Source organism: Hemitrygon akajei, chromosome 19 (assembly GCF_048418815.1).
Source record: "Hemitrygon akajei chromosome 19, sHemAka1.3, whole genome shotgun sequence".
NCBI classification, from domain to species: domain Eukaryota; kingdom Metazoa; phylum Chordata; class Chondrichthyes; order Myliobatiformes; family Dasyatidae; genus Hemitrygon; species Hemitrygon akajei.
In genome coordinates, this window is record NC_133142.1 from 60,799,932 (window position 1) to 60,826,821 (window position 26,890).

The 26,890-nt window shown below is 37.8% G+C and overlaps 1 protein-coding gene across 3 annotated transcripts in view; it reads left to right on the top strand.

Moving 5' to 3' along the window:
- The window catches only part of ift122 (intraflagellar transport 122 homolog (Chlamydomonas)), a 221,434-nt gene that overhangs the window by 31,665 nt on the left and 162,879 nt on the right, over positions 1–26,890 (top strand). For all 3 annotated transcript variants that reach the window (XM_073072604.1, XM_073072605.1, XM_073072606.1), the window contains exons 8-10: positions 5,149–5,224; positions 7,042–7,233; positions 10,583–10,721. In XM_073072604.1, the coding sequence (XP_072928705.1) occupies positions 5,149–5,224; positions 7,042–7,233; positions 10,583–10,721 (407 nt within the window). The remainder of the gene's footprint in view (positions 1–5,148; positions 5,225–7,041; positions 7,234–10,582; positions 10,722–26,890) is intronic.

Below are 26,890 nucleotides of genomic sequence, written 5' to 3' on the forward strand. Positions count from 1 at the left end.
TTTCAAGGTATACTAAACTCCTTGAGAGTTTTAGAATGAATACTCTACAATACCAGGTAAACTTGCCAAAGAATCATTGCAGTCAGTGCTAAGCATCTAAAACCTAGCAATAGCTATTTAAATGTATATTATTGTGAATTATGGATATAGAAACTGAAACATTTGCTACAGTGTTGGTTTCCAAAATGCCTATTGACTTTGAGAACTTGGCTAAAAAGCTATTTGAACATACCATGAAAATTTCATTTCTCCCAACTCTGTTAGAACATACTGAAGTGCATCCAATCCGTTTGATTCCAACTTGTAATCTGTTTAGTTTGCCAGCAAAAAAAAATCTCTTACCCATTTGTACTGATTAGGAGTCTGATGCAGAAAACAGAAAAAGTAGTCATTTTCTTATCACGGCATTGGTCTACATGGGTAATGCTTTGCTGCCATTGTACCTTGTTAATACAAAAAGACCTCTATTGGATCTTGACTTTGGCAGCTGTCCGAGTAAATTTCCATGTATTCTATGTGAGTGTGTAGGTTTCAGTTCATCGATATATCTGGGATGCCTTGCATGAACAAATCTCTTCAAGTCATGTCACAGTATCTCAATTGAGTTAAGGTCTGGACTCTGACTTGGCCATTCCAAAATATAAATTTTCTTCTTTTTGAACCATTCTGTTGTTGATATACTTTTTTGAACCTGGACTGTGATTGTTTAAATGATATCATTAGTATTGAAGAGAAGTAGTACAATTGTTTGTGTGGCATTAGTTTAGGCAGTTTGTGCATAGTGACTTAGAGGAAGATCAGATCACATTTTATGGCTAATTAATGCAGAAAACCAGGCAACTGCAAAGGGTTCACAAGCAGTTTCTTGCAACTGTATCAACCTTCAAACCCTTCAACTTCGCAAGCATCTTGTCCCTAGTAATAGCAACAACACTCACTTCTATTCCTGACACTCTCGAACTTCTGGCATACTGCAAGTAGTGAAGATCTATGCATAATCTTTAAATCAGTTTATCCAACATTTCCTCGTCTCCCATTATTACCTCCAACGTCATTTTCCAACAGTCCAATATCTACTCTCGCCTCTCTTTTACTCTTTATGTGTCTGAAAAAAACTTCTGGTATCCTCTTTGATATAAATTGACTAGCTTATCTTCATATTTCTTATTTCCCTCTTTATGGCTTTTTACTTGCCTTCTGCTGATTTTTAAAAACTTCTCAATCCTCTAGCTTCCTCTAACAATCCTCTAACTTTTGCTTTATTATATGCCCTCTGTTTTGGTTTTATATTGTCTCTGACTTCCCTTGTCAGCCTCAGTGGTGTCATTCTACCTTTAGAATACTTCTTTGGGATATATCTATCCTGTGCCTTCAGAATTGCTCCCAAAAACTTCAGCCAATGATGCTCTGCTGTCAACCCTGCTAGTGTCCCCTTCCAGCTCCTCTCTCATGCCTCTGTAATTCCCTTTACTCTACTGTATTCTTATCTTGCTAAGCAGCCTCAAGTGTGGCACCTTGTCACTGATACATTTGACTTTAGCTTTTCCCTCTCAAATTGGCAGTGTGAATTCTATCATATTATGATCAGTGTCTCCTAAGAGTTCCTTTGCCTTAAGCTCCTAATCAAATCCGGTTCATTACACAACACCCAATCCAGAATTGCCCTTTCCCTAGCGGGTTCAATCACAAACTGCTCTAAAAAGCCATCTCATAGGCATTCTACAAATTCCTTTTCTTGGGATTCAACACCAACCTGATTTTCCCAATCTTCCTGCATATTTAAATCCCCCCATGACAATCGTAACATTGCCCTTTTTACCTGACTTTTTTCTTACCCATTGTAATTTATAGCCCACATAATCACTATGGTCGGAGGCCTGTATGTAACTCCCATCAGGGTCTTTTTAACCTTGCAGTTCCTTAACCCTACCACAACGATTCTATATCTTCCAATCCTATGTCACCTCATTCTAAAGATTTGATTTCATTTTTTTACCAACAAGGCCATGCCATTTCTCTGTGTAGTTACCTGTCCTTTTGATACAATGTATATCCTTTGACGTTAAGCTCCCAGCTGTAATCTTCTTTCGGGCACATCTCAGTGATGCCTACAGTGTCATACCTGCCAATCTCTAACTGTGCTACAAGATCATCTACCTTTTACTGCATGCATTTAAGTATAACATACGCCGTGAAATTCGTGAACTTTGCAGTAGCAGTACAATGAAATACATGATATATATAGAGAACGAAACTGAGTTACATTAAGTATATATATTCTATTAAATAGTTAAGTTAAAATAAGTAGTGCAAAGTAACAGCAATAAAAAGTAGTGTGGTAGTGTTCAATGTCCATTTAGAAATCAGATAGCAGAGAGGAAGAAGCTGTTGCTGAATCGTAGAGAGTGTGCCTTCAGGCTTCTGTACCTCCTTCCCAATGGTAACAGTGTGAAGTCCTGGGTGGTGGGGATCCTTAATGATGGATGCTGCCTTCTTTGAGGCAGCTTTCCTTGAAAATGTCTTAAATACTGCGGAGGCTGGTACCCATGATAGAGCTGATTAATTTTACAAATTTTTGCAACTTATTTTGATTTTATGCAGTACTACCCCACCCCTCCATACCAGATAGTGATACAGCCAGTCAGAATGCTCTCCACTATACATTTGTAGATATTTTCAAGTGTTTTAGTTGACAAACCAAATCTCCTCAAACTCCTAATCAAATATATCTGCTGTCTTGCCTTCTTTATAGCCGCATCAATATGTGGTGCATCAATATCAATCTGAGGTTAGGTCCTCAGAGATATTGATACCCAGGAATTTGAAATTGTTCACTCTCTCCACTTCTGATCCCTCTATGAGGTCCCTCTGTTGGTTTGTGTTCCCTCGTCTTACCCTTCCTGGAGTCCACAATCAGCTCTTTGGTCTTGCTGAAGTTAAGTGCAAAGTTGTTGCTGTAACACCACTCAACTAACTGGTATATCTTGCTCCTGTATGCCCTTTTGCCACCATCTTATATTTGTCACCCTTTCTAATTTTGTCCCCTTGAAACTCATCCCACTGACTACAGCTTTGCCCTATCATCTGTCTGTTTTTCCTGAACAGACCCTGCCATACCTTCAGGGTTTGCTGTGGATTGCTGTCTGTGTAATGCGCAGTGAGAGCAAGAACAGGATGATTTGGCAGATGAATGTGTGGCTGAAGTACTGCTGAAGGGGGCAGGGTCTCAGATTTCTGGAACTCTACCCACAACAATTCTACATCTTCTGATCCTATGCCACCCCTTTGAGGATTTAGACCATAAGATATAGGAGCAGAATTAGGTCATTTGGCCCATCGCATCTGCTCCGCGATTTCATCATGGCTGATACAATTTTCCTTTCAGTCCCAATCTCCTGCCTTGCTCCTGTATCCCTTCATGCCCTCACCAATCAAGAACCTCTCAACCTCTACCTTAAATATCATAAAGACTTGGCCTCCACAGCTGCCTGTGGCAAAGAATTCAACAGATTCACCACTCCCTGGCTAAATAAATTCCCTCTCATCAGTGTTCTAAAAGGATGCCTCTCTATTCTGAGGCTGTGTCCTCTGGTCTTAGACTTTCCCACCATAGGAAACATCCTCTCCACATCCATTCTATCAAGGCCTTTCACCATTCGATAGGTTTCAATGAGGTCACCCCTCATTGTCCTGAATTCTAGTGAATATAGGTCCAGAGCCATCCAATGCTCTTCATATGACAAACCATTCAATTTTAGAATTATTTTTGTGAACCTCCTTTGAGCCCTCTCCAGTTTCAGCACATCCTTCCTAAGATAAGGGGCCCAAACCTGCAAACCTCCAATTGAGGCCTCACCAGTGTTTTTTAAAGTCTCAACATTACATTCTCACTTTTATTGGATTTGATTTCTGGTATACTAACTGCCTCATCCTCAGCCCTATCACTCTGTTTCCCACCTCCTTGCCAAATTAGATTAAACCAGGGTTCCCAACCTTTTTATGCCACTGCCATTAAGCAAAGGGTCCATGAACCCCAGGTTGGAAACCCCTGGTTTAAACCCTTCCCAACAGTTCTAGTAAACCTGCCCACACGGATATTTGCCACCCTAAGGTTTAGGTCCCTTTTGTATAGGTCATACTTTCCCCAGAAGATATCCCAATGATCCAGAAATCTGAAACCCTACTCCCTGCACCAGTTCCTCAACCACGCATTCATCTGCCAAATCATCCTATTCTTGCCCTCACTGCACTTGGCATGGGCAGCATTATCCTGGCGGTCCTGCTTTTTAGCTTTCTACCTTGCTCCCTAAATTCTCTCTGCAGGACCTGCTCACTTTTCCTACCAATATGTTGCCAATATATACCAAAACTTATGGATGCCCACCCACCCCCTTTAGAATGCCATGGCCCTGATCTGATTTGTCCCTGACCCCCGGCAACATACTACCTGGGTTTTTCTATCGTGTCCACAGACTGTTGTGTCAACTCCTCTAAGAATGGAATCCCCTATTACTACTGCAGTCCTCTTCTCCCCCTTTCCCTTCTGAGTCATAGTGCCAGAAACCCAGTCACTGCAGCTTCTGCCCGATCGGTTGTTCCCCCTCAACAGTATCCAAAGGGGTGTACTTATTGAGGGGAATGCCATAATGTCTGCCCATTTCCTTTCCCCCCCTTCTGACAGTCACCCAGGTGCTTGCCTCCTGCAACTTAGGGTGATTACCTCCCTGTAGCTCCTAGCTATCACCTTAGTTTCCCATAAGAGCCGAATGTCATTGAGGTACAGCTCCAGTCCTTAATCCATTCTCTGAGAAGCTGCAGCTCAGTGCACCTGGTGTGGATGTAACTATACGGGAGGCTGAAGATCTCTCAGAATTTCTACATCTCACACAAAGAACACAACATAGGCCCTGGAGCTATTCTCATTGCTCTATCAATGCATTAACAGAATAACAGATTATTACGGGTTATTGTCCTACAATAGGAGTTAAAACATCAAACTTCTGAGCCAATTGATTGAGTCGTCAGAAAGGAACTGGCAGAAAGTATCTATTAATAATGATTATAAATTATCCCATAAGTCATGTACTAACATACTATTTGATGTACAGTCAACTAAAACTGTCTGAGCATTTATTTTGCATTTTACAGAGATGAACACACTGACATTCTTGCTGTGGCAGACTGGGGACAGCGACTTTCTTTCTACCAACTGAGTGGCAAGCAAGTATGTTTGGGAAAGGTTTATGTATTTGGTAGAAAGGCACAGGAATGAGTATCAAATTAGTTTATTTTTTCTGTATATATGAATCTTCAATTTATTTATGTGATCATCAGGTGTGAAAGCTCCTTCTGATAGGTACTTTGCCCTCCCTATCATTGATTCAATGCAACAGTATCAGAAAATTATACATGTGGATTTATTCTTCCATTTGGCTCGGAATTCTTATCGATAAATCATTATCAAATCTAAAATGACAGGATGTGGAGTGTATGAGATGAACTGTAAGTACGAGGGTGAAGGAAATGCAATAATTAGCCATGACTAGTCAGAAACAAAAACTGCTCACTATAACTGCAATGAAAGAGAAGAGATGAACTTTTCTTCCTTAGCAAATTCAACAATGCACCCTTGGGCTACAAATGACTACCTGCTGAGACTGTTCAGAACATATATTTTTGAGACGATAATGGAATCAATATAGGGATCAAGTGGGAGGTTGGATTTGTTAGAGGATTGTGCATGATGCCAATTCCCACCTTCCCACCTCACCCTTCTCTTCCTCTTCCCCTCTTCCCTGCTCCTCTCTCCCCATCCCACTACTCCTGCCCCTCTCTCCGCCCCACTCCCCTCTCCTCGCTCCTGCTTCTGTGCTACCTCTCACTTCCCTTCTTCCTCTTGAATTATTGATGCTTTTCAGAGAGAGAACGCTGTACAAAGGGGCAGATCGGTCTAAACACAAAAATAATATTGAAAAAGTGCTTAGTTTAAGAGAGGTAGTGTGTTACAAATAAATAAAAATCATAGTTAGAAGGTTTAGATAAATAACCATCCAGGAACATTAATTACTTCATAGGATTGCTGTCATCATCAAGTTAGTCATTTTATATTTAAGCTTACAGTGACTTAAAAAACCTCCATGATGATGTCAACTTTGACTCAGTTAATAGTCATTGTGCTTATGCTGAATATTGCCAGTCTCATGGCTGAGGTAATTTTCAGCTTGATTTTATTTAAGGTATTCAACTACAAAAGGTTGTGGAATTTGACTTTATAATACAGAACTCAAAGTATTTTAAAATAAAATTTCAACTGATCAGCGGTTTCTAAAAATGCCTTCTGAAATTATGAAAGGACCGTGGAGTCCTTTATAGGCAGGATTTCCATTCCTTACTTCCATGGACTGTTTGCAGAGTAACCTAGATCTCACTTGCTGCAGCAGGTTTAGAACTTTACTCATGAGAAATCATTGACCTGACAGGTTAGCTTTGTTTCTTCATCAATGCTACCTAATCCACTGAATATAGCAATCATTTTCTTTCTTTTCAACGTTAATATATATTTATCTTTTAACTGACATTTGTATGCATATTAATGTTAAAAAGCGTTTTTAGATGCCTTTAAAATGTATTTGAATTGTAGCTTCAGTGTTTAATGAGTTACGATTGCGTGAAATATGAGTATAGGGTCAAATTCCAATATAATTTATTGGTCATTTAATATTTTTATTTAAACTGGCATCATCTTTGCTAATTATGGTTTCAATGTTTATGTTTAAAGTGTCCAGTGTATCCCTTTGGAACGTATTGCTGTTGCATTGCACACTCTTAAATCATGTAAGCATTTATTGGTGGCCCATGAGAAATAACCTTTGTATTAAATTAACCAAATAATTTTATAAGGAATTCTCATGCTAAAAGTTGAATAATTGTAAATATTATTTTCTTTTTAAATTCTTAAAAACTAGATTGTTTAAAGTTGAAAATCTTTCTTTAATACATTTTTACATTTTTTCAGAACATGACATTTTTTTTAAATTCCAGATTGGAAAAGACAGAACATTGAATTTTGACCCATGTTGTGTCAGCTACTTCACCAAAGGAGAGTATATTGTGATGGGAGGATCAGATAAGCAAGTCTCTTTGTATACCAAAGATGGAGTTCGCCTTGGCACTGTTGGAGAGCAACAATCCTGGGTCTGGACCTGCAGGGTGAAGCCAGATTCCAATTATGTTGTAAGATCATCTTCTCTTCATCTTTGATTTACATCAATTTTTGCTATATTTTGTGTACTCTTAATCCATTCTTTTTATTAGGTACAAACAGCAGAGGTCCAGAGGGACTTAGGAGTGCTTGTGCAAAACTCTCTGAGGTTAATTTAAGGTTTGAGTCTGTGGAAAAGTAGGCAAATGCAATTTGGTATTTATTTCAAGGGGAATAGAATATAAATGCAAGGAGATAATGCTGGGGTTTTATAAGACACTAGTCAGACCGCACTTGGAGTATTGTCAACAGTTTTGGGCCCCATATCTCTGAAAGGATGTGTTGTCATTGGAGAGAATTCTGAGGAAGCTCACAAGGATGATTCCAGGAATGAAGGGGTTAACATATGGGGAGCATTTGGCAACTTCGGGCCTGTGCTCACAGGAATTTAGAAGAATGCTGGGGGGGATCTCATTGAACCCTACCAAATGTTAAAAGGACTAGGTAGGGTGGGGGTATGGAGAGGATGTTTCCTCTGGTGGGGGTATCCAGACCTAGAGGGCACAGCCTGAAAATTGAGGGGCGACCTTTTAGAACAAAGATAAAGAGGAATTATTTTTATACAGAGTGTGGTGAATCTGTGGAATGCTCTGCCACTGACTCTGTTGGAATTCAACTCTGTGGGTATATTTAAGGTGGAAGTTGATCGTTTCCTGATTGGTTAGGGCATCAAAGGATATGGCGAGAAGATAGGTGTATTGGGTTGAGTAGGATCTGGGATCAGCCATGATGGAATGGTGGAGCAGACTTGATGGGTTTCTCCTTTGTCTTATTGTCTTATTAATAATGCTAAGCTTGGTTCCATCAACAGTAACTCATGAGATAATCTATTGTCTTGCATAATATTGCTGGGAGAATCAAGCTTTGTTATGTTGTTTAACTAACATAGGATTGATTCCTTTGCTTTTGCAAATATACACGGAGGAATGTAAGATATGTGTTAATTATAGAATAGTACAGCACATTACAGGCCCTTTGGCCCACAATGTTTTGCCGACCCTCAAACCCTGCCTCCCATATAACCCCCCACCTTAAATTCCTCCATATAGTAGCCTCTTAAATTTCGCTAGTGTATCTGCCTCCACCACTGACTCAGGCAGTGCATTCCATGTACCAACCACTCTCTGAGTAAAAAACCTTCATCTAATATCCCCTTTGAACTTCCCTCCCCTTACCTTAAAGCCATGTCCTCTTGTACTGAGCAGTGGTGCCCTGGGGAAGAGGTGCTGGCTGTCCACTCTGTCTATTCCTCTTAATATCTTGTACACCTCTATCATATCTCCTTTCATCCTCCTTCTCTCCAAAGAGTAAAGCCCTAGCTCCCTTAATCTCTGATCATAATCCATACTCTCTAAACCAGGCAGCATCCTGGTAAATCTCCTCTGTACCCTTTTCAATGCTTCCACATCCTTCCTATACTGAGGCGACCAGAACTGGACACAGTACTCCAAGTGTGGACTAACTAGAGTTTTATACAGCTGCTTCATTACATCGCGTCTCTTAAACTCAATCCCTCGACTTATGAAAGCTAACACCCCATAAGCTTTCTTAACTACCCTATCTACCTGTGAGGCAACTTTCAGGGATCTGTGGACATGTACCCCCAGATCCCTCTGCTCCTCCACACTACCAAGTATTGTGCCTTTTACTTTGTACTCTGCCTTGGAGTTTGTCCTTCCAAAGTGTACCACCTCACACTTCTCTGGGTTGAACTCCATCTGCCACTTCTCAGCCTACTTCTGCATCCTATCAATGTCTCTCTGCAATCTTCGACAATCCTCTACACTATCTGCAACACCACCAACCTTTGTGTCGTCTGCAAACTTGCCAACCCACCCTTCCACCCCCACATCCAGGTTGTTAATAAAAATCACAAAAAGTAGAGGTCCCAGAACAGATCCTTGTGAGACACCACTAGTCACAACCCTCCAATCTGAATGTACTCCCTCCACCACGACCCTCTGCATTAATTGGCATTAATTGGCAGGCAAGCCAATTCTGAATCCACTTGGCCAAACTTCCCTGGATCCCATGCCTTCTGACTTTCTGAATAAGCCTACCGTGTGGAACCTTGTCAAATGCCTTACTAAAATCTATGTAGATCACATCCATTGCACTACCCTCATCTACATGCCTGGTCACCTCCTCAAAGAACTCTATCAGGCTTGTTAGGCACGATCTGCCCTTCACAAAGCCATGCTGACTGTTCCTGATCAGACCATGATTCTCTAAATGCCCATAGATCCTATCTCTAAGAATCTTTTCCAACATCTTTTAATCAGATGTGCAGTCCCTTAAAAAAGTGACATGGAAATTCCATTTTGGCATTCATTGCTCATTTTATCAGAGCAGGTGAGGAAACTTCTCAGTGACTCTGAAACATAACATCTGTTATAGCAGTAAAGGGCAGCGATGAAGTTGCCTCGTACCCAAATAAGAGGCCTTATGCCTGGAAGCAAATGTTTTGTGTTGCATTCTGGGAGCTCCGATTGGACAGCATGTAGTCTTCAAAGGATAGCTACTTGATTATGCAGGCTGCTCTTAATCCAACATTACAGGATATTGTATTCATGTGATCACCATGTTCACCCATAGAAGTTACCTTCTGACCTGTTATTTTTCTTCAACTACCTGAAATATACAACTGTCATTACGTAAAGTGATCTTTAGCTACGCACCATTTGGCAATATTCCTCAATTCCTGTTGCCATTAGAGTGATTGAATTAAGAATAAGCATTAATATTAAACTTCTTTGGGTCATGAGACCCAAAAATGTACAAAAATAGAAATGCACAAAATTCTAGGTTACTGTTCTTTAATTGAATTCATAGAGCCTCCCAACTATAAAAGGGTAAGCAAAGAAATATACTTATTACCACTCAGTATTTAGCTTAGCAATTTCTCTCTTGTTTTGGTTAATTTCGGCAAGTGAGCACACTCCTGATGGTTTGTATAATTGTGAAGTCATGGTAATGAATGAAATATTAATTGGATATAATTAATAGGAATTCAGGAATCAGTCATTCAGACCTTTAAAACTGTAATCTGTTAATTAATTAGATCAAGCCCCAGTTGCACCTCAAAGGTTCATATGTTGCTGGTTAAATTTTGATGCAGAGAGCTTACAAATGGTTCAGAGCAACACACACAAAATGCTGGAGGTACTCAGCAGGTCAGGCAGCATCTGTGGAGAATAATAAACAGGCAACATTTTGAGCCGAAACCCTTCATCAGGACTGTGTGTGTTATTCTGGGTTTCCTGTGTCTGCAGAATCTATTGTGATTATGGTTTGCAAATGGTTTGTTATTCTTTTTCCAAGGTTATAGGCTGTCAAGACGGTACAATAGCCTTTTATCAAATAATTTTTAGCACGGTACATGGTTTGTACAAGGACCGTTATGCCTACAGGGATAGCATGACTGATGTCATTGTCCAACATCTCATCACAGAGCAGAAAGGTGAGTTCTTGGAGGTCTCAGAAGTTGCTTCTGGTAACTGAACTTTTTCATGCTATTTGAAGTTAAACTGATAGATCATTACAGTTAATAATCATTACAATTATGGATGCAGCAAAGCCTGTAATGAGCAATTCACAGTTGTGGAATTAAATCTGTGTGGATTGATTTAAGCATCAGCTGTTCCAAGAAAACACAGATACACAAAGCAGCTGGAAATATTCAGGTGGTCAGATTATAGCTATGAGAATAGAAACAAATTTGACCTGAAATATTAACTTTTTGTCTTCCCACAGACAGGGCCTGAATTGCTAAGTATTTCTGTCATCTTCTGTATTTTAGATTTTCAGCATCTGAACTTCTTTTTGACTGAAAATGGCTGGATATATAGTGAATTAGTGATAGTAAGAAGATTAAATACTGTGCAAAAGTCTTAGGCACATGTAAAATAAATTCTGTAAAGCAAAGCTGCTTTCAAAAATAATGAAATGAAAAGGTTAATTATTTAAAAATACTATAAAAGCAGTAAACAGTAAAAAATAAATTAATATTTGGTGTGACCACCCTTTGCCTTTAAAACTGCATCAATTCTCTTAGGTACACTCTTGTGGAGTTTTATGAGAAATTCGGCTGATAGGTTGTTCTAAGTATCTTGGAGAACTTGCCATAGTTCTTCTGTAGACCTTGGCTGTCTAGCTTGCTTTTGTCTCTCAGGGATCCACAGAGCCCTGATCTCCAGCCTCAAAGATCAGAGAGGGCTCTGTGGAAGCCATATCATCTGTAGCAGAACTCCTCGTTTTCACTGAAGATAGTTCTTTATGTCCTTGGCCATGTGTTTGGGGTCATTGTCCTGTTGCTTAATTATGTCGGAACTAATCAGATGCCTTCCTGATGGTATTGTGTGATGGATGAGATTTTGCCTTCACTTTTTAGCATTCAGGATTACACTAATCCATTTGCAGAAACGCAGCCCCAAACTTGCAGGGAACCTCTGCTGTGCTTCACCATTGGCTGCAGACACTTATCTGTTATAGCGCTCTTCAACTTTTCTCTGGACAAACTCCTGTTTGAGCCAAAAATCGCAAATTTTTACTCATCAGTTCTGAGTACTACTGCCATTGTTCAGCACCCCAGTCCTTGTGTTTCTGTGTATAGATGAGTTTTATGGCTTTGTTTCCATTTCGGATAAATGGCTTTTTGGCAAGAATTCTTCCATGAAGACCACTTTGGACAAGAGTTCTCTGACTACACAGGGGTGTACTTGGGTTCCAGTGGTTTCTGTGAGTTCAGAGCTGATACCAGTGCTGGATGATTCAGAAAGGATGTCAGTTTGATGTATCCCTTGTCAGCTGCACTCAATTTCCATGCCCTACAGCTGTTTCTTGTCCTCAACCTTGCCTGTTCTTTTGTGCTTCTTCAGAAGAGCTTGGACAACGCATCTTGAAACTCCTGTATGCAATGAAATTTCTGCTTGGGTGAGACCTTGCAGATGCAGGATAACCACCTTGTCTCATTGGTATGCTTACTCTTCCCATGCTGTAAAAATTGATGATTTAAAGGTTAACTGTCACATCAGCCACACCCTCACCTTTCCTTCTACACCCATTTCTGTTTCAGTTAATGAGTTTAGTTCATTCAGCTCATTTTGTCATTGACAATTAGCACGTGTTTGCATTCCTTGTTTAATCATGCACTGCGCTATATACCTGCAAAGTAATAAAATTTTTATTTGAAAAGTTGCCTATTACTTAATACAGTGTCTATAAAGAGTATTCACCCCCCTTGGAAGTTTTTGTGTTTTATTGTTTTACAACATTGAACCACAGTGGATTTAATTTGGCTTTTTTTGACACTGATCAACAGAAAAAGACTTTCGTATCAAAGGGAAAACAGATCTCTACAAAGTGATCTAAATTAATTACAAATATAAAACAATAATTGATTGCATAATTACTCACTCCCTTTAATATGACACACCGAATCATCACTGGTGCAGCCAATTGGTTTAGAAGTCACATAATTAGTTAAATGGAGATCACCTGTGTGCAGTCAAGGTGTTTCAATTGATTGTAGTAAAATTACACTTGTATCTGGGAGGTCCAACTGCTGGTGAGTCAGTCTCTTAGCAAAAGCTACACTATGAAGACAAAACAACATTCCAAGACACTCTATGTGTAAAGGTTATTGAAAAGCACAAATCAGGAGGTAGATCCAAGAAAATTTAAGTCATTGAATATCCTTTGGAGTATAGTCAGGTCAGTCATTAAAATCAAAGAATACAGCACAGCTGTAAATCTGCCTAGAACAGGCCATTCTCAAAAACTGAGTGACTGTGCACTAAGGGGTGTTGTGAGGGAGGCCACCAAGTGACCTATGACAACTCTGGAGGAGTTTCAAGCTTCAGTAGCTGAGATGGGAGAGACTACATACAACAGCTGTTGCCCAGGTCCTTTGCCAGTCACAGCTTTATGAGGGTGGCAAAGAGAAAGCCATCATTGAAAAAGAACTCATGAAATCTCAGCTAGACTTTGCCAGAAGGCATTTGGGAGACTTTCAAGTCAGCTGGAAGAAGGTTCTATGGTCTGATTAATCAAACCATCCCTACCATGAAGCATGGTGGTGAATGCATCGTGCTGTGGGGATGCTATAGCATCCCTGGAAGGCTTGTGAAGGTAGAGGACAAAAAGAATGCAGCAAATTACAGGAAAATCCTGGAGGAAAATCTGATGAAGTCTGCAAGAGAAATGTGACTTGGGAGAAGATTAGTTTTCTAGCAAGACAATAACCCCAAGCATAAAGCGGGACTGGCTAAAAAACAACAAAGGTAATGTCAGAGTCCAGACCTCAATCTAATTGAGAATTTATGGCTGGACTTGAAAAGAGTTATTCACTCAAGATTCCCATGCAATCTGAAAGCCCTTGAGCAGTTTTGTAAAGAAGAATGGGGGGAAATTGCAGTGACTCCATGTGCAAAGCTGATGGAGACCTATGCACATAGACTCAGTGCTGTAGTTGCTGCCAAAGGTACATCTACTACCAGATACTGACTTGGAGGGGCTGAGTAATTATGCAGTTACTTTGTGTTTAATGTAAAAAATTTAGAATCAATTTGTAGAAATTTCTTTTCACTTAGACACGAAAGACTTATGTTGTTCAGTGTCAAAAAAGCCAAATTAAATCCATTGTGATCTAATGTTGTAAAACCGTAAAACATGAAAACTTCCATGGGGGGAAATACTTCTTATCCGCATTGTAGATAATTTAATTGGATGGGCGGGAAGTTAGCGGATAGAGAATAATATGGCAAAATACAAGGTTACACACTTTGTAAATAAGAATGAAAAGGCAAATTACTCTTGAAATGGAGCATAATTACAAAATATTGTGGTGCAAAGGGATAAAGGATGAAATACAGAGGGCGGGCATGCAGGCACAGAGGGCTAATTGATTAGGTATTTATTGAAGGAATATTGTGCATGAAGATTGGAACATTTTGATGCAACTTTGCACTTTGCAGGGTACTGGTGAGATTGCATCTGCAATATGATGTGCAATTTTGGTCTTTTTATTGAAGGATTGACATATACAGAAATGATGTGCAGGTTGAGCCTGTACTGTATTTGAATGCAGAAAAATTGAGAAGTGATCCTTTATATATATATATAAAATATATGATAAAATATAAAAATATATATATAAAATATATATGATATCAAGAGGATTTTACAGAATGAGGATGTCACCCATTTAAAAAAGGAGTTATGAAGAGAGTCCTTTCTTTTAGAATTCCCTACCTTATAGAGCTGTGAAGGTGGAATCATTGAATATAGTGAAGACATTTCAACCACAGAGGAGTCAAAGGATATGAGGAGAATGCAAGTAAGTGGTGGTCAGCCAATGATTGCATCAGGCATGGCAAAGCTAGCCCAAGAGTCCGTTTGGCCTACTTTTATTCCTTTTTTTAAATGTTATGAACTGGTTGAACAAATAATTTCTTGCTATGAACTGCTGAAGTTGACTAATTTTTTAAATCCAGGATTGTGAAGTGGGTAGTTTTGAGATGTCTGGGTGCTGAAAATGCATCTAAAGACAGTTACTGTCAAATACCAATTTGCAAGGATTCAACAACAAATCCATTTCAGAAGGCAAGTGAAATATTGTATTTTGAAGTCATTTAAGACAGACATTGGCATAGCAGTTAGTGCTGTTATCTGACAGCTTCAGAGATCCAGGTGCAAACTGGACCTTGGATGTTGCCTCTGCAGAATTTGCATGTTGTTGCTTTATAAGCACACACTCAGTGGCTCGTTATTGTGTACCTCCTCTACCTAATAAAGAGACCACTGAGTGTGTACTCATGGTCTTCTGCCTCTGTAGCCCATCCACTTCGAAGTTTGATTTGTTGATGCTCGTTTGAGTTACTGTTACCTGCTGTCAGCTTGATCCAGTCTGGCCATTTTGACTTCCCTCATTAACAAGGCATTTCTCACTCACTGAAGGTTTGTTTTTCCACCATTCTTTGTAAATCCTAGAGACTTGTGGGAGGATGTCACGTAGAATCGAGACGTGGAAATCCAGCTCTCCCGTAAAAAACTAATAAATTAATGTTTAAGTGAAGAAAATTTAGTAAATATTTTCTAAAAACTACATCTAAACTACTCAGGATTTTCCTTAGATATGCCTCCTAAACAGACAAAGAAGAAAACTACTACTTTGAAGACAGTACAAGCTGGGCCGGCCACCATGAAGAAGCCTCGGACTCAAGTGCATCTTACCTCCGGCGATTCAGAACAGGAATCGGTGGCAACATCAACAGTCTCCAAGAAGGAACAACAGGAACTGCGTGTGCGCGCAGGAAAGGGCATACGCAAACATGAGCAATTTGAACTACAAATCCCAGCTACGATTGGAAGTGGAAGTGAAAGGGAACCTGAGGTGGATTCAGATTCTCTGGAACATACAGATGAAGATGAGGAGGTAAAAGAAGAAGAACAGGAAGAGGTTGGAGGTGGAAGATATTCTGGAGACATAAGAGAAGCTTTGGCGCAAATACTGCATGAATTAAAAGAATTAAAAACATTTAAAATAATAAAAGAAGATATTAAAAATATGAAGACTATGTTTGATAAAATGGTGAAAAAACAGGAGAAAATGGACAAAGTTAAAAAGCTGGAAGAAATAATGGGAGACACTATTGATAGAGTGAATAAAATGGAAGATAATATTCTTGCCTGGACATCAGAAAGAAAACAACTGTTGGAAAAAATAGACATGCTTGAAAATTTTAGTAGACAAAATAATATTAAAATTGTTGGTCTTAAAGAAGGAATAGAGGGAGAGGATCCAATAAAATTTTTTCAAAAATGTATCCTGGAAAATTTGGAAATGGAAGAGGGAACCCAGTTGATGGAAATCGAAAGGGTCCACAGAGCCTTAAGACCAAAACCTCAACCTGATCAAAACCCACGACCAATCTTGATAAAATACTTAAGATATCAAGATAAAGAAAAGATCCTGAAGGTGGCTGCCCAATGTGCCAGAAAGAGAAATGAGCCATTGATGATAGAAGGGAAAGCAGTTCTTTTCTATCCTGATATAAGTTATGACCTTTTGAAGAGAAAGAAGGAAATTAACCCAGCGAAAAAATTTTTATGGGAAAAGGGTTATAAATTTATATTGCGCCACCCGGCAACACTGATAATTTTTTTGGATGACGGAAAAAGATTTTTTACTGATCATCGGGATGCAGAGGAGTTTGCACAAGAACTCCCAAATATTCGCTAGACACAGTAAAGATTTAAAAGTGAAACAGATTAAAGATGAAGACAGGGACACTGAAGTGAGTTGATGGACATTAAGGACAGAAGAATATTTAAATATACTTTTAATTATATGATACAGGGGGAGAAAGGTAAAAATTTGAGAAATATTAATCGAGAGTAGTGATATTTTTTCTTCTCTTATATATACTTTTTTCATGTTACGGGGGAGCTGGGGGGACTTCAGATCGATCGCTACGGGATTCACGTGTGTAATCATGGCATTTGCCATGACCCGCACAACGGAGGGGGGTAATGTGTTTTTTTTCATTCACAACATTAGCAGGGGTTTTTTTTGTTTTTTTTTCTTTATAATCTATTTTTCTTTTTCTTTCTTTGCCTGGATGATTGGAGGGGAGACACATAGCAACGTGGAGAATTTTAAAATAATTCCCCAAGGTACTGTGAGAGTTGAAATATTATGTATTATTATAGACTGGAGTAACCCCGTTAAAAATAATGACTAATTTACTGGATTTTTAAAGTTTTAATGTTAATGGGCTTAATGGACCGGTGAAAAGAAAAAGAATTTTAACATACATTAAGAAAATGAAAATAGATATAGCTTTTATACAAGAAACACATTTAACAGAGATGGAACATCAGAAATTAAAGAGAGATTGGGTCGGAAATGTTATAGCAGCTTCATTTAATTCAAAAGCGAGGGGAGTTGCAATTTTGGTCAACAAAACTTTACCAATTAAAATACAAAATGTATTAATTGATTCTGCGGGAAGATATGTAATTATACATTGTCAAATCTTTTCAGAACTATGGACTCTTATGAATATTTATGCACCAAATGAAAAAGATGTAAAATGTATACAAGAGGCTTTTTTGAATTTGGCTGACGTACATGATAAAATATTAATAGGTGGAGACTTTAACTTTTGACTAAACCCAGTTTTAGATAGGTCAACAAAGGTTGTTACAAAACCAAAAGTAGCAAAATTAACTTTATCATTGATGAAAGATTTAAATTTGATTGATATATGGAGAAGAATTAACCCAAGAGAAAGAGATTATTCATTTTATTCAAATAGACATAAAACTTATTCAAGGATAGATTTTTTCCTATTATCAGCGAATATTCAAGACAGAGTGAAAAATATGGAATGTTAAGCAAGAATATTGTCAGATCATTCCCCCTTGATAATGATAATGATGGATAAGGAGGAATCGATTTGCAGATGGAGATTTAATTCAATATTATTAAAATGTCAAAATTTTTGTGATTTTATGAAAAAACAGATTCAGTTTTTTTTAGATACAAACTCACATTCAGTTGATGATAAATTTATATTATGGGAAGCGATGAAGGCATATTTGAGAGGCCAGATAATAAGTTATACTTCTAAAATTAAGAAGGAATATGTGGTAGAAATAGATCAATTGGAAAAAGAGATTACAAAATTAGAAAAAGAATCTCAAAGATATATGACAGAAGTAAAACAAAGACAACTTGTTAATAAGAAGCTACAATATAATATACTTCAGACATACCGAACAGAAAAAGCAATTATGAGAACTAAACAGAGATATTATGAACTAGGTGAAAGATCACACAAGATTCTTGCTTGGCAGTTAAAAACAGACCAGATTTCCAAAACGATAAATGCAATTAGACAAGTGTAAATAAAATTACTTATAAACCGTTAGAAATCAATGAAACTTTAAAAAATTTTTATTCTGAACTGTATCAATCAGAATCACAAAATGATATTGTTGAGATAGAAAGGTTTTTATCACAAATAACTCTCCCAAAATTGAATTCGGAAGAACAGAAGGGATTAGATGTGCCTTTTACATTAAAAGAGATCGAAGAAGCTCTAGGATCACTTCAGAGTAATAAATCTCCAGGAGAAGATGGTTTTCCGCCTGAATTTTACAAAAAGTTTAAAGATTTATTAATTCCTCCTTTTATGGAGCTAATACACCAAGCGGAAAGAACGCATAAACCTCCAGAATCTTTTTCGACAGCTATTTTAATAGTATTGCCAAAAAAAGACAGAGATCTTTTAAAGCCAACATCATATATTCCTATTTCTTTGTTGAACACAGACTATAAAATAATAGCAAAGATTTTATCTAATAGATTATCTAAATACTTACCAAAATTAATACACATGGACCAAACAGGATTTATTAAAAATAGACAATCGGCAGATAATGTAACTCGGTTATTTAGCATAATTCATTTGGCACAAAAGAGGGAAGAAATGAGTGTGGCAGTTGCTTTGGATGCAGAAAAAGTATTTGATAGATTGGAATGGGATTTTTTATTTAAGGTATTAGAAAAATATGGATTAGGAGTATCTTTTATAAAATGGATTAAAACCTTAAATACTAACCCCAAAGCTAAAGTGGTGACAAAAGGCCAAATTTCAACATCATTTCAGTTAACAAGGTCAACTAGACAAGGTTGTCCATTATCAACTGCTTTATTCATGTTGGCGATAGAGCTGAATTAATTAAAACCGACTCAGATATTATGGGTTTCATAGTTAATCAGGAGGAATATAAGATTAACTTATTTGCTGATGATGTTCTGACTTATCTATCTAACCCATTGCATTTGTTGCGTAAATTATCTTCTAGATTGGAAGAATATGGGAAAATATCAGGGTACAAAATAAATTGGGATAAAAGTGAAATTCTACCCCTTACTAATGGAGATTATAGTCAATGTCGATTAATAACTCAATTTAGATGGCCGATAAATGGTATAAAGTATTTAGGTATAAGAGTTGATAATGATAAAAAGAATTTATATAAATTAAATTATTTGCCATTATTGGAAAAAAAGTCAAGAGGATCTTGATAAATGGATGATGTTACCAATAACATTAATAGGTAGAGTCAATGCTGTAAAAATGAATATATTCCCTAGCTTACAATATTTATTCCAAACACTACCAATACAATTACCGCAGAAGTTTTTTCAAGAGTTAACTAAATGTGTGAGGAAATTCCTTTGAAAAGGTAAGATGTCAAGAATATCATTGGAAAAATTGACATGGACATTTGACCTAGGAGGGTTACAATGACCAAATTTTAAGAATTATTACAAAGCAAATCAACTTAGATTTATTGCATCTTTTTTTGATGAAGATAAACTGGCATGGATTAGAATAGAATTAGATAAAATAGGAGAATATATACCAGAAGATTTTATATATAAATGGGAATCTAAATGGATACGGGAAAAGAAAGAATCTCCTATACTAAAACATTTGATTGATTTATGGAATAAGATAAATGTTGATGATGAGATAAAGAAATCTTTATTAGCAAAGAGACCTTTAATTCAAAATAAACTTATTCCTTTTACAATGGATAATCAACTTTTATATAACTGGTTTCACAAAGGGATTAGATATATAGGAAACTGTTTTGAAGGAGGTATATTAATGTCATTTGACCAATCAAAGAATAAATATAAAATATCAAATAACACTCTTTTCTGTTATTTCCAATTAAGGGCTTATTTAAGAGGTGAACTGAGTCAAACAATGTTATTGCCGAAACCTAATGAAATAGAAACTTTTAATTCATAAAAGAAAAATTTAAAAAATTATTTCTGGTATGTATAATTTGATTCAAAAACAGGCAATTAAACAAGGAATTCATAAGTCAAGACAAAAATGAGAAACTGATTTGAATATTAAAATTGATGAAACAAGTTGGTCAAGATTATGTCTTGACAGTATGACAAATACAATAAATGTTCGACTAAGATTAGTACAATATAACTTTTTACATCAAATATATATTACACCACAAAAAATAAATAGATTAAACTCAAATTTATCTGATCAATGTTTTCGATGTAATCAAGAAATTGGTACTTTTTTACACTCTACTTGGTCTTGTTTTAAAATTCAACCTTTTTGGACAAATTTAAGAATTTTACTGGAACAAATTATTGGAATACAACCCACATAATCCAACATTATTTTTACTAGGCAATATTGAAGGAATAAAATCGAAATCCAAATTGAATAAATATCGGAAAGAATTCATAAAAATTGCATTGGCAGTAGCCAAAAAGGCTATTGCAGTTACTTGGAAATCGGATTCATACTTAAGTATAGATCATTGGAAGAATGAAATTTTTAGCTGCATTCCACTTGAAAAAATTACTTATAATTTAAGAGATAAATATGAAATATTTCTGAAAATTTGGCGCCCTTATTTACAAAAAATAGGATTAAATATATAGGTGCTCCAAAGATAAAATTATTGGTTATCTGGGGAAAGAAATAAATATACATATTAAAACTATTATGAACTCCATGGAGCATGTGGGGATCTTCTGATATCCAGGCATTCTTTCTTTCTTTCTTTCTTTCTTTTTTCTTCTATTTTTTTCTATAGGTATATGTTAGGGGGGAGGGGGAAGGGTTGATAATTTTTTTTTTCTGTAACCTATTTGAAAATTCAATTTAAAAAAAATTTTTAAATCCTAGAGACTTGTTCATGAAAATCCTAGGAGATCAGCAATATCTGATAACTCAAAGCACCATGTCTGGCACCAACAATCATTATATGGTCAAAGTCACTTAGATAACATTTCTTCCCTATTCTAATGTCTCTTTTTCTGAACAACAGCAGAACCTCTTGACCATGTCTACATGCTTTTTTACATTGAGTTGCTGCCACACGATTGGTTGATTTGATATTTGCATTAATGAGCAGGCATACAGGTGTTCTTTTAGATCCCAAAGAGAAGACTAAGCTACAGTAATTTACTCCTGTAGTAATGATTGGCCCTGTATGGTGGAGTAGTGGTTGGTGTCATGCTATTACAGTGCTAGTTGTAAGATCAGGAGTCAATTCCTGCTGCTGTTACTGTCAGGAGTTTCTACATTCTCCCGTGACCCCATGGGTTTCCTCTGGGTGCTCTGGTTTCTTCCCACATTCCAAAGGTTGGGGTTAGTGAGTTATGGGCAAGCTTCCTGAATGCATGTAAATTCTGTCACTTGGGACTTTTTCCAGTAATTCCCCTATCAAGGTGACCCTTTCCTCTTCCCTCCCTCATTCCTAAAGTTTTGCTCATATGGATTCATTGGCTGTTCTCCATGGAAGTATTGCTACTCCAGAGTAAACAACCCAAGAGTCTCCCTAATTAGTAGTATGACTATTCCTGCTTTTCTCGCATCCATCCTTGCACACTCGAAACTTATAACACCTTAGAACATTAAGTGCCTGTCCTGCACTGCCCTCTACACAAAAAATCATCATAAATGTTATTGATAATTCATGCTCTAAGCTCATCTAATTTACCCATCAGTGCAGCCTAACTAATGTCCCACATAGTGTTTTTTTTGCTCCAATCTATGAAAGCATGTGTGCCAAATGCTGCATGTCACATGCTTTCTTCACCACCATACTGCCTCTGTGTTGTCACTTTCAAGCAACTATGAACTTGATGAACTCTGTTCATCAGCATTCCATAATTTCCCACCATTTACTGTATGTGTCCTATCAGAATCTTTCTCCCTGGTGGGGTATCAAAAACAAGAGCGCATAGGTTTCAGATGAAAGAATTTTAAGGAAAACTCGAGGGGAAAGGCTTTTTAAAAAAAAAAACGAAGTGTGATTGATATCTGAAGCTCACTGTCGGAGAAGATGGTGATATAAGATACAATTAATTTAAGAGACAGACATTGAAAAAGGCAAGGCATAGAAGACAGGCAAATACGCTGAATATAAATAGGCAAGAAAGCCAAAAATCATGGTTGATTAAAGGGTCTGTTTCTGTGTTTTACAATCCTATTACCATATAATAGTGGTGGTATACATTATTTTTCCACAACAGAAATACTCAAGAGACCAGATAGCATTTGAGGAAAAAGTTAATGTTTCAGGCCAAATGCCATTTCTCTGTCTTTACCCTGAAATAGTATTTTTTTCCACTCAACAGATGCTACCTTATTTTGCTGGAATGCTCAAAAAATAATTCTGGCTACATCTGTACTAAAAGTAATGTAACATAACATTTAAAATATGCAGTCATTCACTTGGCTAACAAAAACAGCAAAACAGAATTTATTTTAAATGGTGAATGATTGAAATACGTTGGTGTTGAAAGGAACCTGTGTGTCGTTCTATGTGAATCATGAATATTTACCATGTAGGTGCAGCAAGCAATTAGAAAGGTAATTGATATGTTGGACTTTATTACAAGATGATTTGAATACCTGATTAAAGACATTATTACAATTATGCAGAGCCCAGTGAGACTGCACTTGGTATATTGTATACAAATCTAGCCACCCTACTGAGAAAGATACCTGCAATAAATGTGAAAGAAAGTTTTAACAAATCGACTCCAAAATTGAGGGATAGTTCTATGACATGAAGCAGAGGGAGTCTACATTTATTTGAATTTAGTAGAATAAGAATAGATATCAATGAAACATACAGGATAGATACAGGAATGATCTTTTCTCCCTTGGAGTGTCCAGGACCAATGGTTACAATCTCACAACAAAGGTTTGACCATTCAGCACTGGGCTAAGAAGAGATTTCTTCACCAGATGTAGACAATATTTGGAATTCTTCACCCAAGAGAACTTGGAGACTAAGTATCTACAGGATATTGACAGGAAAGGGTTGCTGAGTTAAAAGATCGGCAATGATCTTATTGAATGGCAGAGAAGGTGTGAGATGTTGAATGGTCTAACATTCCCTTGTGGAGAATGGCCTTACAATATATGCAAATTCCAAAGCTTACTCACTTCAGTTCAGAATAGCTGATCCATAAGTTTTTTTTAGAAAAATACTGTTAAAGCTAGCATTTATTGTCCACCTTTAATTGCTCTAGAGAAAATTGTGATGTGCATTTTCTGGAGAAAGAAGTGTAGGATAGAGAGATTAAAGATTTAAAAAGATTAGCTTTATTTGTCCCATTTAGTTCAAAACATAATGAGATGTGTCATTTTTACATCAAATCAGCCCAGATTGTGCAAGTGCAGCACCAGATCATGCTCACTACTCAGTAGGCTAACCATATGTCTTTGGAATGTGGGAGGAAGCCAGAGCACCCAGAGGAAAGCCACACGTTCATGGGGAAAATGTACAAACTCCTTACAGGAAGCGGCAGGAACTGAACCCTTATCAGTGATCACAGGTGCTGTAAAGCGATTTGCTGCTATGTTTCTCTGCCACTGAGAGAACTCAGGAGTTTCAACTTTGCAATTAAGATGGAACAACGACAGGCTTTCATATCACAAGAGTGTGTAATTTGGAAGCAAATCACCAAGTGAAGGTGGCGCCATGAGCTTGCTGTGCTTCCCTCTCAATGATGCACCTTCATAGTTGAGACCTTTCGTTTTAGATCTAGCCAGGAGAATTAGACTCTCAGATCTGCCGTTATTCAAAGGAGATATATGTTGTATAGTCCCTCCTGATCAATCTTTCCTCAAATATATTTGATCTCAACAATAATGCTGGATGGGTTAAATATTGTGTACCACATTTTTTCAACAGAGGAGTATATTATGCTGGAATTTGATATAACCATTGTATCTAACAAAAACTCTAATTTGGAGCCACCAGCAACCTACACTTTTTTAAGTGTAAACAATTACTTCTGTTAATTATGCCAAAACATCAATATGCTTACACAGAAATTACTGAAGTGATTCTATAAAGAATAGAGTGAATAAATGGAGCAGAATTCTGTTTATTCAGATTTACAGCGCAAAAGTCTTAGGCACCCTAGATTTTTTTAAATAAAATTTTGATTCAGATGCTTATTTTTTTTGTCTTCTGCAATAGTGTGTCAAGTAGAAAAGAACAAATTTTAGATTTCAAAATATTCAATTTCCAAAAACCTAAATGTTACAGAGAAATTTTTGTATTTCGTTAAAGTAACATAAAGTGCCTATAAAAAGTATTCACACCCTTGAAAGTTTCCATGATTTTTTGTTTTACAACATTGAATCACAGTGGAATTAATTTGGCTTTTTTGACACTGATCAACAGAAAAGACATTCATGTCTAAGTGAAAATAAATTTCTACAAATTGGTCTAAATTTATTACAATTATTAAACACAAAATAATTGATTGCATAATTACTCACCCCCTTCAAGTCATTATTTAGTAGATGCACCTTTGGCAGCAATTGCAGCCCTGAGTCTGTGTGGAAAGGTCTCTCTATCAGCTTTGCACATCTGGACACTGCAGTTTTTCCCCATTTTTCTTTACAAAACTGTTCAAGCTCTGTCAGATTGCATGAGGCTTATGAGTGAACAGCCCTTTTCAAATCCAGCCACAAATTCTCTGTTGGATCAAGGTCTGGACTCTGGCTTGACCACCCCAGGACATTAACTTTGTTGTTTTTAAGCTATTCCTGTGTAGTTTTGGCTTTATGCTTAAGGTCGTTGTCTTGCTAGAAAACAAGTTACAGTTCTCTTGCAGACTGCGATTTTCCTGTATTTCACTCCATTTGTTTTACCCTCTACCTTTACAAGTCTTCCAGGGCCTGCTGCAGTGAAGCATCCCCACATCATAATGCAGCCACTACCATGTTTCACAGTAGGGATGGTGTGTTTTTGATGATGGGCAGTGTTTGGCTTACACCAAACATAGCCTTTAGTCTAATAGCTGAAAAGCTCAATTTTGTTCCATCAGACCATAGAACCTTCTTCCATCTGACTTCAGAGTCTTCCACATGCATTCTGCAAACTCTAGCCGAGATTTCATGTGAGTTTTTTTTCAACACTGCCCTTCTGTTTGCCACTCTCCCATAAGGATGCAACTGGTGAAGCACCCAGGCAACAGTTGTATGTGCAGTCTCTTCCATCTCAGCCACTGTAGCTTTTAATTCCTCCAGAGTTGTCATAGGTCTCTTGGTGACCTCCCTCACTAGTCCCCTTCTTGCATGGCCACTCAGTTTTTGAGGATGGCCTGCTCTAGGCAGATTTATAGCTGTGCCATATTCTTTCCGTTTCTTGATGATTGACTTAACTGCACTCCAAGGTATATTCAGTGACTTGGAAATTTTACTTGTATCCATCTCCTGACTTGTGCTATTCAATAACCTTTTCATTGAGTGTGTGTTGGCGCGTGGCCAAGTGGTTAAGGCGCTCGTCTAGTGATCTGATGGTTGCTAGTTCGAGCCTTGGCTGAGGCTGTGTGTGTGTCCTTAACCACACATTGCTCTGTGACGACACCGGTGCCAAGCTGAATGGGTCCTAATGCCCTTCCCTTGGACAACATTGGTGGCGTAGAGAGGGGAGACTTGGAGCATGGGCAACTGCCATACAACCTTGCCCAGGCTTGCGCCCTGGAATTTGCCAAGATCTATGGAGACTAACTGAGGCCTACCTACACATGGAGTGAGTTGGAGTGTTTTGTCTTCATGGTGTAGTTTTTGCCAGGAAACTACAGACAGACCTTCCATTACGTGTATTTTTACTACAATCAATTGAAACACCTCAACTGTACACAGGTGATCTCCTGTGTACATATGTGACTTCTAAAACCAGTTGGCTGCAGCAGTGATGATTTGATGTGTCATATTAAAGGGGGTGAATCCTTATGCAATCAATTATTGTGTTTTGTATTTGTAATTAATTTAGATCACTTTGTAGAGATCTGTTTTCACTTTGACACAAAAGAGTCTCTTTCTGGTGATCAGTATAAAAAAAAAAGCCAAATTAAATCCACTATGATTTAATGTTGTAACACAGTAATACATGAAAACTTCCAAGGGGAGTGAAATGTTTGTATAAGCACGGTATTGTGGCGACCCACTTTCTGCGCAGGCGAACCGGCTCACAAATAGCCAGCGCGCGGGGGGAGACTTTGGTAATGCACCTCTGATGTCATTTCCACCCGGAGAGGGCAGGCGCTAGGGATTTAAATGCCAGCGCCGCGAAGTTTGAACAAACTAGTCTCCAAACGACTTACCGCCTGCGTGTCGTTATTTCAGCGATGTGTGTAGCACATCGCTACAGTATATCACTCTGCAGGCTCTTTGTGTTCTCAGTGTTTGCATAACCTAGCTTTATAAAATTTGTAAAAATGGCTATGGTTACACTCAGACTTTCACTCATCATTATTATGGACAACCGTCCCTGGTGTGAGGTTGGATCACTGAATACCAAGCTGATTTGAAGAACTTGTGAACGGCTTCAGGTTGGGCAGTGAAATCTGGGCCTGGAGTGAGTTGCTGGGCAGCATATTCTAGGCCCAGAGCCTTACACTGCAGCAATGCCTGGGCCATAGTGCGGAGAACAATGTTTAGACAATTTAAATGCCAGCCCAAATTTGAGGTGAGAGCCAATTTCACTCACTCTCCGCAATCTTCACTTCTCTCTCCAGGAAGCAGAGCATTTTAT